Below are 11,749 nucleotides of genomic sequence, written 5' to 3' on the forward strand. Positions count from 1 at the left end.
TTATTTTTTTTTTTTTTTTTTTTTTGTAATTTTATGGCCTGGTTACTAGACCTTTAAGCCAAGTCTTTATTTTCATGTTGTCATATCAGTTATTTGCTCATTGGTAACACCATTTATTAAACGTCACGTAAGTCATTCACTTCACAACTTTTAATTTTCACATCAGAGGTACTAATCGTTGATCGGAGCATCAGAGTATGTTTCACATTTCACTGTAATGTCAAAGTTCTTTGAAAGTATTTTTAATATATTTAAAGATTGGTATAAAACAGTCCACATTTTTCAACAAATCACTGAGGCGGCGGGAGGGGTCGTTAGCTGATGATAACACTTTAACTTCACTAGCCAGGATTAACCTATCCAAAGAGTATGCCGGACAGGAAAAAATCAAATGGTCTATATCGCCGATACCTCCGCAGTTGTTGCATTTATTATTATGTACAATTCCAAGTCTGGTCAGATGTGCAGGTGTCTTAGTATGGCCAAAACGAAGACGATTGATTGTGGTGATAAAATCACGGCTGGGTGACTTGAGCTTATTATACCATGGTTTGACTGGTAAGTCTTGCTGAATGCTTCCATACCATTTCCCCTTGACTTCCTGATCCTTCTTCCAAAATTCTTGCCACAATTTTTGTATGTCATGTTTAATGGCGGCATAACAATCAGTAACCGGAATATTTACAATTAATGACACATCTATCGCATTGATTCCATCATATGCAGCCTTATCAGCTATTTCATTGCCTGTTATTCCTTTATGTGACGGTATCCACATAAAAGAAATTTCCAATCCTTTTCTTCTATAATTGTTAATGATTTCTCTTATTTTAAAAATCATGTATGATGTTTTAAAATGAACTTTAAAGCTTTCCAGAGCTTTAATTAGACTTAAAGAGTCAGTAAGAATCAAAAATTTATGGTAACTATTAGTAAATGCAATTAACTTGAGTGCTTCTAAAACAGCATATGCCTCCGCAGTAAATATACTACAATTACTATTCAGAACAAAGCTTTGAACAAATTTATTTTGAGGGTTATAAACAGCACTACGAACATAATTTTCTCCCTTACTGCCATCTGTATAAAGTTTGTAGTAATCTTCATTTTCACTTAAAAATTCTAACATATCCTGATTAGAGGTGATGGAAGCCCTAATTACTGAAACTTGAGGGAATAAAAAACTGAATGAATGTGAATAACATGGCCAAGGTGATATTGCATACAATGATGGGAATTTCTTCCTCATTTCCAGCAGGATGCGAGAGACTTTGGGAGCCTGGCCATTGAGAAGATCGGCACCTGTAGTCATAGGATCATGGCAGTCTAATTCACAAGGTATTATTTTTTTAATTATATTTTGATTGTTTGAAGCTAATAGCTTCACACTATGTCTTTCTGCCAGTAGTAATCTTCTCAATACAAGAGGCATGATTGTTGTTTCAACCTCCATTGCTCTAATGGGAGTTGAGCAGAAAGCTCCTGAAATCACCCTCAAAGCCTTATTCTGAATAATGTCTAGTCTATGTACATAATTACTATCTAAGTAAGCTAAACAACTATAGTCAAAATGGCTTCTAACTATTGCTTTATACAAAATTGAAAGTATCTTTGGGTCTGCCCCCAAGATACTCCCGCTAGACACCTCATAATATTTAGCCCTTTTGTGGAGTTTTGAGATATATATTTAATATGTTTTTCAAAAGTTAAGTTATTCTCAATAACTATGCCTAAAAATTTATGATGGTTAACTTGGGAAATTACTTCATTATTGAATATAATATTATTAGAAGGAGAGTCCTTACTAAAAATCATAGAACTGCTTTTAGTTGGATTAATTTGTAGGTGTAATCTGTTATGGTAAAATAAATGTAGTTCCTTAAGAGCATAGTTAATTTTATGGATGGCTATGTCTACATCATTATTGACACTATATAGTACAAGGTCATCAGCAAACTGTAAAATATTTACAAAATCTGTATTTACATATTTACAAATCTCACTAGTATACAAATTATATAGCAAAGGTGACAGAATTGCACCTTGCATAGTGCCTTTAGACACAGATCTTGGGCCATGTATTATATTATTATGTTTCACATATAATGTTCGGTTAACTAGAAATTCATGCACCCACTTGGCAACTAACCCCGGTATTCCCAAGTTAGTTAACACCTTAACTAATATTCCAGGATGAACATTATCAAATGCTCCTTTGACATCCAAAAAAACACATGCAACACTAACATTACTATTTTTTGCATATTTCAGATCTGTTATAAGGGATAAGAAGCTGTCTGCGCAGCTCCTACCTCGTCTGAATCCATATTGCACATGCGGAATAATGCTATTTGATTCAACAAACCAGTCGAGGCGACATTTTACCATATTTTCAAAAACTTTACCAATGCATGATGACAAGGAAATAGGCCGATATGAATCAGCACAATCTGGGGACTTATCTGGTTTGAGAACTGGAATCACGCACTGGGTTTTCCACGGCTGAGGAATTATTTGTTTTGACCATAGTGCATTGAATATATCTAATAAAATATCTTGTACAGTTGAATCCAAGCTTTTAATTAGTATGTAGGGAAAATCGTCTAAACCAGGGCTTGTATTTTTACGAGATTGAAGGCTTAGTAAAAATTCATTTCTTGAGAAAGGTTCTAACAGAAACTTGGATTTCTCATTATTATTATTAAGATTAAAGTATACATCTAGATTGTCGAAACTAACTGTGCTGTCCTCTGACAACTTATCTAAAAAGGATGCGATAAACTCATCGTTGTATGATTTGTTTTTACTTTTATTCATACCTTTAAACATTTTAATGTAATTCCAAATAACGCTTATTGGTGTAGTTCTATTAAAATTGTCGCAAAGTCTTTGCCAGCCATTCTTTTTTTCCTCAGCAATAGTCCTTTTTTTAATAGCATCAATTTTTTTGTAATGTATGTAATTTTCAATAGTAGGAGTAGCTCTGTAGCACTTTAAAGCCTCATAAGAGTTGACAACACTCTGTTCACATTTATCATTCCACCAGGGTGCCGGAGGTTTACTTCGAAAAGTTGAAGTTTTAGTAAATTTAGGTATGCATTCTTGCTTAAGTGTGTTGAGTCGAATACAAAACTGATTATATGATTCCAAAGGGTTCTCATTGTCCACAGTCAAATCGTTAAACATATCAATTGATAATTTTTTAAACTTTTCCCAGTCTGCCTTGTTATACAAAAACTTGTCAACAGGAGGGTTTATTTGATATCTGTCTATTGAGAGTGTTATGTCTGTTATAGTTGGGAAATGATAACTTCCCATGTTGTCATCATGTACTGACCACTCACAAAGAGGGGCAATACAAGGACTGATTAGACTAACGTCTATAGCAGAAGGATTGCGATTAGGATAATTAAGAGTTGTAAAGCTGCCATCATTTAATATACATAAATTACACTCGTCAATCATGTCGAACAATTGTTGGCCACGACCCTTAGTGGAAACGCAGCCGAAAGCTATGTGGTGAGCATTAAAGTCTCCTGCTACAAAAATGGGTTTAGGTAGGTCATTTATTAATTTCCGTAAATTATTAATACGCATAAGGCCTCCAGTTGGTGGACAATAGACACATAATATTGACATATTACCACTTTCAACAGACAGCGATAAAGCAATTGCTTGAATGTCCTCATAAAAATCAGTTTGTAATAATTTACACTTAAAAAATGATTTTATCAGGATGGCTACACCTCCATGTTCATTTTTCGCATTTTTATAAAATATATTGTAACCAGGAATGTTAAAAGTTTGATTTTCTTTAAGCCATGTTTCATTCAGTAGGCAGATATCTATATTATTTTCTTTTAAAAACTTAATAATTAAAGGTTTTTTGTTTTTAACACTTTGAATATTATGAAGAGCGATTCTTAACTGTGAATTATGAGAACTAGAATCCATTTAAGATAAATTTTTAAAAAGCATCTCTTTAATTGTTGTGGTAGTAACGGGAGTGTCATCAGCATTATTAGCCAATTGGATTAATGTACGAACAATAGCCATAGTCAGATCATTATTACCTAATAGCTGAGTTTTAACATCAGCAACAGAAGTGACTTTCGTTTGGTTCTGTGTCTTATTTACAGTGGTATATAAAGGCTTATTTACATCCGAATTTACATTTTGTACAGTTTGCTGAGTAGTTTTTAACGGGGAAAGTCCACAGCGTTTTTGGTATTTACAATAGAAGAGTAAGTAATTTTACTCTTTTTCTCCATCATTTTTTGCATTTTTATTGGGCAAGTCCTTGAAATAGCCATATGTGGCCCGCTGCAATTTACGCAAGAAAGCTCGTTTGGTTTATCGCATTCTTTATAGTGATGATCACCAGCACAACAACTGCAGCGCTGTTTGCCGCTGCAGATCTTGGCCGAGTGATTAAACTTAAAACATCTGTAACATTGCTGCAGAGGAGGAATATAATCGAATACCCTGTACGAGAACAGGTCATATTGAACATTGTCAGGCAATGAATTTGACAGAAACGTAATGCTCACAGTTTGCAAAGGCACTCGTTCTTGACCTACCTTTTTCGAAAAACGTCTGACTGAAATTATTTCATATATCGACGACAGCTTGGAGTACAAGTCCTTGTTAGAAATGTTCACTGGAACAAATCGAATAATTCCTGTTTTTTCAATATGAGCTGCGGGGATGAAAGCTCGCATGCCATTTTTTTCCAGAAAAGCCGTGTTGTTAATAAAGTTGTTGGCCGTGTTAAATTGTTTAAATACCACCACAATCTTACTAGCATTTATTCTGCGAATAGCCACTACACCTTTGATTCCATTTGAGAATATGTGGTTCAAATAAATTGGGCTTTTGTTTCCTAGTCTTTCGTTCGTACTAGATTCGACGAATACTTTAAATTCCGTGGAAGCCGAGTTTTCCGGATAGAGTCTCTTATAATCAGGTTTGTGATAAGGTAAGTAAAGATTGTCCTCACCGCCTCCACCACTTTTCTTTTCACTGTCCATTGTCCTGCTCCGTTTTGTGCCGGGGGCGAGGGGATCGCCACCCCCGCCCTCGTTACCCACCATTTTTAAATACTCCACTTAATATTAGATATTTACAGACAAATAAAAACACTAAAACACAAATATATACAATATTATGAATTTTCTTTTCAAAAAATTCAAGTTTGACGCCCTTTCGTTTCAAATTCCCGCCAAAGAATCTACCAGCGCGCTTCACATGCTCTGTAGGGTTACCAGATGAAAAATGCAAAAGTCCGAAGAAAAAGCCTGAGTGATTTCCTTCCTTAAAAAAAATCCAGAGAATTTGTCGCAATTTCAGTTTTTTTTTTAACAATTTTCTTAAAAAAAGTCAACTATTATTATAGATATTGATATTATTGTGATGTCTGGGATCATGTTCACTTCACGTGGGTCACAATTTGACCAAAGTAGATTTTTCTAGCCCTCTTATTCTGAGAGGAGGCCTGGGCCCAGCAGTGGGACGTATATATGCTGGGATGATTGATGGAGAGTTTTCTAGATTATTTTTGATTTTGTTACTTTTGGATATAAAAAATCGTCTATTTTATTGATTCAACAATAATTACATCATTTATTCACAACACAAGATACAAAAATATGATAGGAAACAAAATAAATAAAAACTACATAAATATACCTAACTATAAAAGAAAACACCATCTAAGAGGCTCTCCTGCGGCATAGACCCCAACACACTGGCGGCATTACCTCTCCGTACAGTCAGAGAAATTCGCTGGGAGAGGTAAGCGCTAGCTTTGGGGTCTCCTGAAAATTGAAAACTCAAAAATCCTGAGTTTTCCAAAATCCGGCCGGTATCCTGAGAAGAGTCAAAATCCTGAAATCTTAAAACAAATCCTGAAATATGGTAACCCTGTGCTGATGTCAATGTCAAGTCAATCAACTGTCAATCTGACAGTTGCAGTTCCAAAGTGTATTTCTAGGTTTATTAGCAAAAAAACGCAATATTGTTACTTAATCTGCAATCATTTAATTAATTTGTGACGTTATTATACTTTATACTGTACACTTCTGCGGGGGCTTCACAAAATTCTATAGTTGGAGTTCAACCTCCCAAACTATTTTTACTGTAGCGACTCCTAGCGCCATCTAGTGCAAAATATAGAAACTCTCCACCACCACTGCCTACCTACCTGTGTCTGGTTGCGTTGCAGTGCAGTGGCAAACTAAGAACTTAGGTGTTACTGATACAGAATAAAATTAGGCTTCCGGCAAATATTTAGTTTTCTGATTGGGTTCCGGTGAGAGCCGCTGGTGGAGGAAGATTTCCATTATAATAACAGATCATAGGTAGTTCATAAAAATGATTATAAAACAACAGCGTGAGTTTACATGAAACTATGGTCTTTATGGTCCCTCCATCAGAAGAATAACATGTCCTTGTATGCATTAGTACTGATTTATAATGATCAAGACGACGGAAGCGTTTAGATGTCTAACAATGAATCACCATCGTTATCTCTTCATACATATTTTATTCGTTTTCAAATAACACTTATATGTAATGTAGGTATAATAATGTATACAACTAGCTGTTGCCCGCGGCTTCGCCCCCTTTCTAGTCTTTTTTTTATATTTGTTACGCGCAAACCTTTCTCTTGACAACGAACACAACACAAAAAAATAATTACTTGTCGGTGCCGTCGTTTGGCAATTCATTTTTATTTATATAGATATAGGTATAATATCTACGTTTGAACGCGCAATTCTTGTATTTACACATTTCTTTAATTCAGGGATTTCGAAAACGGTTCTTATGATTTCAATGAAACTTGCCATGTGGGAGTTTTTCGGGGCGAACAATGTAGAATAGCTTCGACTTATGCACGTTCTGCGATGCGAGTTGGTTTAGCGCGCCGTGCCGTACCTCTACAGTGTTCCTATTCATCTCAGCAAGGAACACGCCTACGATCGACGTAAATGAATTTCTTCCAAATAATTCAGCATTTTTCGGCTACAAACTGGACGTCAACGCAATGAAAAGAGAAAACAGAGAGAGAATACAGTTTGGCGTTTTGCTGCCCGCTGGCATCCCAGTCGTGGTCTAATAGATGTCAGAACAAGGTAAATAACACAAAAGATTTGGCCTTAACGCTAGCTGTCTTTATTTTCCATTTCCTTATAGAAAATACTTTTACAAACAGTACAGGGTCTGGCCGCGCGCCGGGCGCCCGCGCGGGGCTCCGCTGACTAGTGTCGCGCCAACCCGTCCAACGTCCAATGAAAACGATAAAATAATACAAATGAATACTGATAGCGAGATCGGTTTACAGGGACTTCTCGATGTTGATGAGTTCAGCGATGCCGTCGTACATTTCCTTGACGGCATCGTACTCGGTGAGCCCCATGCGGCGCTTGTTGGAGATGTCGTAGACGCCGCCCTCGGCCTCCGTGTGCTCGCCGCGGGTGCCGCGCACCTGCAAGTGGTATTTGGAGGCGACCTCCTCCAGCTTGGCCTTGTCAGCGGCCAGCTTGGGCAGCTTGATGTGCACGGACGCGCGAACGGTCGTGCCCAGGTTGGTCGGGCAGAAAGTCAGGAAACCGAGACGGTCGTTGTGCGAGAACGGGATCCTCTTCTCAATGTCGTTGACGGCGTTCACCAGCCTCTTGTAGACCTGCTTCAGGTCGCCGCCCATCTGCATGGAGATGAGACGGAGGTGGTCCTCCTCGTTGCACCACACCAGGAAGGTCTTGTTCTCGTTGTGGTAGATGCCACGACCGGTGGGCCAGAAGCGGCAGGCGTTGGCGGCCTGGAGGAAACGGTCACCCTCCTTGAACAGGAAGTGGTCGTCGATCAGCTGCTGCTGGGTCTCCTTGGACATGCCAGTGAGGGGGTAGAAGGTCCCCTTGAGCTCTCCCTCGAGTCCAGACAGGGTGGAGGCGACTTTGTCTTCCATCTCCTTGTACTGGGCCTCAGTTAGGCAGGGGTTGAAGGGGTAGCCCTCCATGGAGCGGGCCGCAACGCACGCGGGTGGAGACGACGAACTCGCCAGCAGGGTCCAAGTTGCCGAGAGTCTCAACATCACCCCAGTTCTTGGCAGGGTGCTTGTCAGTTTTCTTGAATCCATTGTGGTAGTCCTCGATGATGGGGTCGAACAGGTCAGCGAACACTGTGTATGACTCAGCATCAGGCGCATAGATTCCAACACCAGAGTCCAAGTTCTCAACACCTGCAATGAAATTAATGAAAAATCAGTAACTTTCTAATATGTAGCATCTGCACAACTAGAGTAAAATGAGTCAAGAGTCTGACCAGAGTAGTTAATTTTTACAAGCAAAAGACAAATCATGTAAATTGAATTTACCCCTACCCTAAATTTGGTATGGAGTTTGGATGGCAATGCAAGTACAGTTAGCAAAAAGCTTCTATTAAGGTGGTTTGACTTTCATACTAATTTATTTATCTATTCATGTAGGTTCAAATAAAGGATGATGTGAAACTGAAATCACATTTAATTGTCATTTTTTTGCTCTGTAATTTCAATAAATTAAGTTTATGAAAACTGTTGATTCACAGCCTAAGACGATAATTTTATTTACCTAATGAATAGAAAATAATTTTTCTCAGACTTAACTCAAAAGTCCTTAAAAATTAAATCATATCAATTGATCCCAATTAAAATCTCATCTGGATTATTCAGTTTATTCATTCATTATCATTACATTAAGAACTTTCTAGATAATTCAACTGTTGCTGGTACATATAGTGGTCATACTGGATGCCTGATACTCTGATAGTAGTAACTACCGACTAATATGAAGTTGTAAGTCAATTTTGTAATCTTATCTAATTAGAATTAATATTGTTATTTGTACCTATGACAGTTCAGAGCGATTGGCGTCATTGCAAAAGCATAAAAAAAACTGCATAGGTACCTAGGTACGATTTTAGATTGACGAGTTATAATTGCAGCAAGTGTTTACAGATAAAGTTCATTTTAAGTATTTTTTAGGCCATAGGTACTTTTCGAAGGTAGGAACATTGAGTGCAGAAGCTTTATAAAAATTCAGTCTAGCCTAGGGATTTAATTTTCTTAGTACCTAGGTACATGACGCTAACTTACCCGACTGGATGCAGTCCAAGAGGGTGGAGCCAAAAGAGGTCTTCTTGTTCTTAAGAGCGTCGAAGACCTCCCTGGTGAGGTACTTCTTCAGCAGCGACTTGGAGTCGGAGCCCTGGAGCTTGCTGAATCCAGCCTCCAACTTTTCGATTGTTCCAGCGTCCACCATTGCTGCGGCTTTTCTGTAAAAACACAAACACGTAAGCATAGTGCTTGCAAATATATCACGATTGTTTAAACTATAAACAGTTAGGGTTCTAACGCTTTTAAAGCCGCGCACGTCGCTCTTGTACACATTTTAATTGAGGTTTAATTAAGTTCGAAAAGATTAAAACCCAGCGTCGCGCCGTTTCAGTTCAGTTCGAATGACATTAAGTTGACAAAACATAGAATCCGAACGACGCCTAGATTTTTTCTTTTTAAATTTTAAAAAATAGTGATGTGAAACGTAAAACACAGGCGACATTTTTAAAGTTTTTAACCACTTTTTTTGAATAGACACGCACGCACCCATCTTTAAAAGATAAAACGAAAAAAGTAAGGCAAGATACAGTGCATCGGAAATTCAAGTAAATGCAAGTGCATTTTAAAAAAAGTACGAAGTACGAACCGCCTGATGAGGTAATACGCAATAACAGCGCCACCACAAACCACTATTGGGATCGTGACTTTAAACTTATAATTCATAGCGATGAATTGTAATCAAGCCACTTTAGAAATGAAGAAAAGGTTTACTACAGGTAAGGGAGTTACGCGGACTGTTGGATTGTGTTTGAGTTGTGTGTGGAACACACCCTAGACTACTCGATTTTGTGATGGAATTACGTAATTTGCCAGAAGTCGCCTTGACCGGCACGCGCAAGTCGAACGGATGTCAGCTCACTGCGCACCGGCGCTGCTTCGTCGCCGCGCGCAGCGCCGAGCCGTGCCTCCCACTCGCGACCAGCCGACCCAACGAGTATGTTATCGCGGTTTCTTGTTACCTACTTGCATTCATTCCAGAAGGTACACCAATAATTAGCCGTTGTTAGATTACGGTATCAACTTATCGACGATTCTACTAAGTCATCGGATTACAGTCCCCTCACAATTGATAATAAATGAACACCGGCAAATGCATCCCGCGAGTTAATATTACATTACATGCTAAGGAATGTAATGCACATGACACGTAGCAAATGAAAAGGGGATCTACAGCCTAAAGTTGCATTATTGTAGTTTACCATCGAAATAAGTGCTTCGAATAGGACGAATAAATATAAAAACGAAGTTTATTTAGTTAATTATTTGATCATTTAAATTAATAATTAGAACAAGATATAAACACACCTACTTGAAATTACTTCTAAACAGCACCGAAACAAATTTGGTATCACAATTTATACATTGTGATCCAGAAACGACAGGCAACCTTTCAAATTTGTTTAATGGCCGACGTGAGAGATTAAATAACCAATTAGACGTCCGAACCATTATATTATAATTTTAGTTATGTGAGCGAAAGTAGTATTAGTTACGGTTACGCTCTAGGGAGAAATAGTAAAATATGAATAGAACATAGAATCTTGGCACCGGTGAGCAGAGATGAACGCTGACTAGAATACGCACCCGTCGGCTTCATCCGCCGGTTTATTTTCCTTGTTTTCTTTAGTTGCACAACCACCCATTTTCACGAATGCCAATTATAAAACTAGCCGATAAAACATCCACTAAATCACTACAAACTACTGCTAATAAATAAAAGGAATGGCTAAATCTAAATACAATGATGGAATGGTATTTTCTCTAAATGAATGTATCGGAGCCGGGAGCCGGGAGTGCCGAGGGCGAGCCGAGGGGGCCCGGATCGATGCGCGACACGCGGCACGCAGACCGTACGCTTCCCGCCCTTCGGGAATCACTTCAAAACTTTTCGGAGGGAAATCGTCCGGGTTCGCGAGAGCTCACGATTGCTTTCGCGGGCGAAATTTAAATGCAACTCCCGAGTTCTGGCGGCGCGCTATTGTTTTATCGTTAGAATTACACACTTGAACGTTATCTTTGCACATCTTGTCGTAGATCAAGTTGTCACTCAGTATAAACTTGAAAGTATTTACTGTTTGAAAGGTGCCGGTATCAGTGAAGTGCGGTTGCGATACGACGATGGATTGAAAGTTGAGAGAAGTCACCGCTTACCTTGCGCTTGTACAACCGTCAGAGTCGACTGCGAGGTGCAGAATGGTCGGTGCGGGAGCGCGCGGAGCGTTAAGCTCGTGAAGCCCCGCGCCCGCACCGCAGCCCTTCCTCTCCTCATTCAACCTTGGCCTTGCAGCCATCCATGTAGCTATAGCAGACCACTAATTCAACATCAGTTCGAGCCCAAATTGTCGCTTTGACCATCATTAAATCAATGAGTGGGAACAAAATAATAATCATTACTCGGCAATAAAGATTGCATCGAGCAAGGCAATGAGGGCTCCGAAATGTCAAATCTCATAGTTTTTGGGTGAGCTACGCGGGTTTATCTATAATTAGAATAATTTTGTGAATATTTTGCAATATCTGAAATTAATAATGGCAAATATGCGTTCCAGGGCAATGAATGTCTGTGTTTTGAGACAGTTTTGTCTTTCGGAAAAC

General features: G+C 38.6%; 1 protein-coding gene and 1 long non-coding RNA gene across 2 annotated transcripts; one reads left to right on the plus strand and one right to left on the minus strand.

Annotated features, from left to right (window-relative positions):
* The first annotated feature begins 133 nt into the window (after positions 1–133).
* On the plus strand, positions 134–2,569 carry LOC141438200 (uncharacterized). Its single transcript, XR_012452460.1, has 3 exons — positions 134–558; positions 1,256–1,338; positions 2,272–2,569. It is a non-coding gene; the product is annotated as an uncharacterized lncRNA (long non-coding RNA).
* Positions 2,570–6,524: 3,955 nt separating this feature from the next.
* On the minus strand, positions 6,525–10,930 carry LOC141438201 (arginine kinase-like). The gene is given in 4 exon segments (XM_074101963.1): positions 6,525–8,023; positions 8,025–8,239; positions 9,134–9,312; positions 10,739–10,930. Coding segments are annotated over 4 exon segments (1,140 nt in total). The 5' UTR covers positions 10,798–10,930; the 3' UTR covers positions 6,525–7,336.
* Between the last annotated feature and the right edge of the window lie 819 nt (positions 10,931–11,749).

Source organism: Choristoneura fumiferana, chromosome 18 (assembly GCF_025370935.1).
Source record: "Choristoneura fumiferana chromosome 18, NRCan_CFum_1, whole genome shotgun sequence".
Lineage (NCBI taxonomy): Eukaryota > Metazoa > Arthropoda > Insecta > Lepidoptera > Tortricidae > Choristoneura > Choristoneura fumiferana.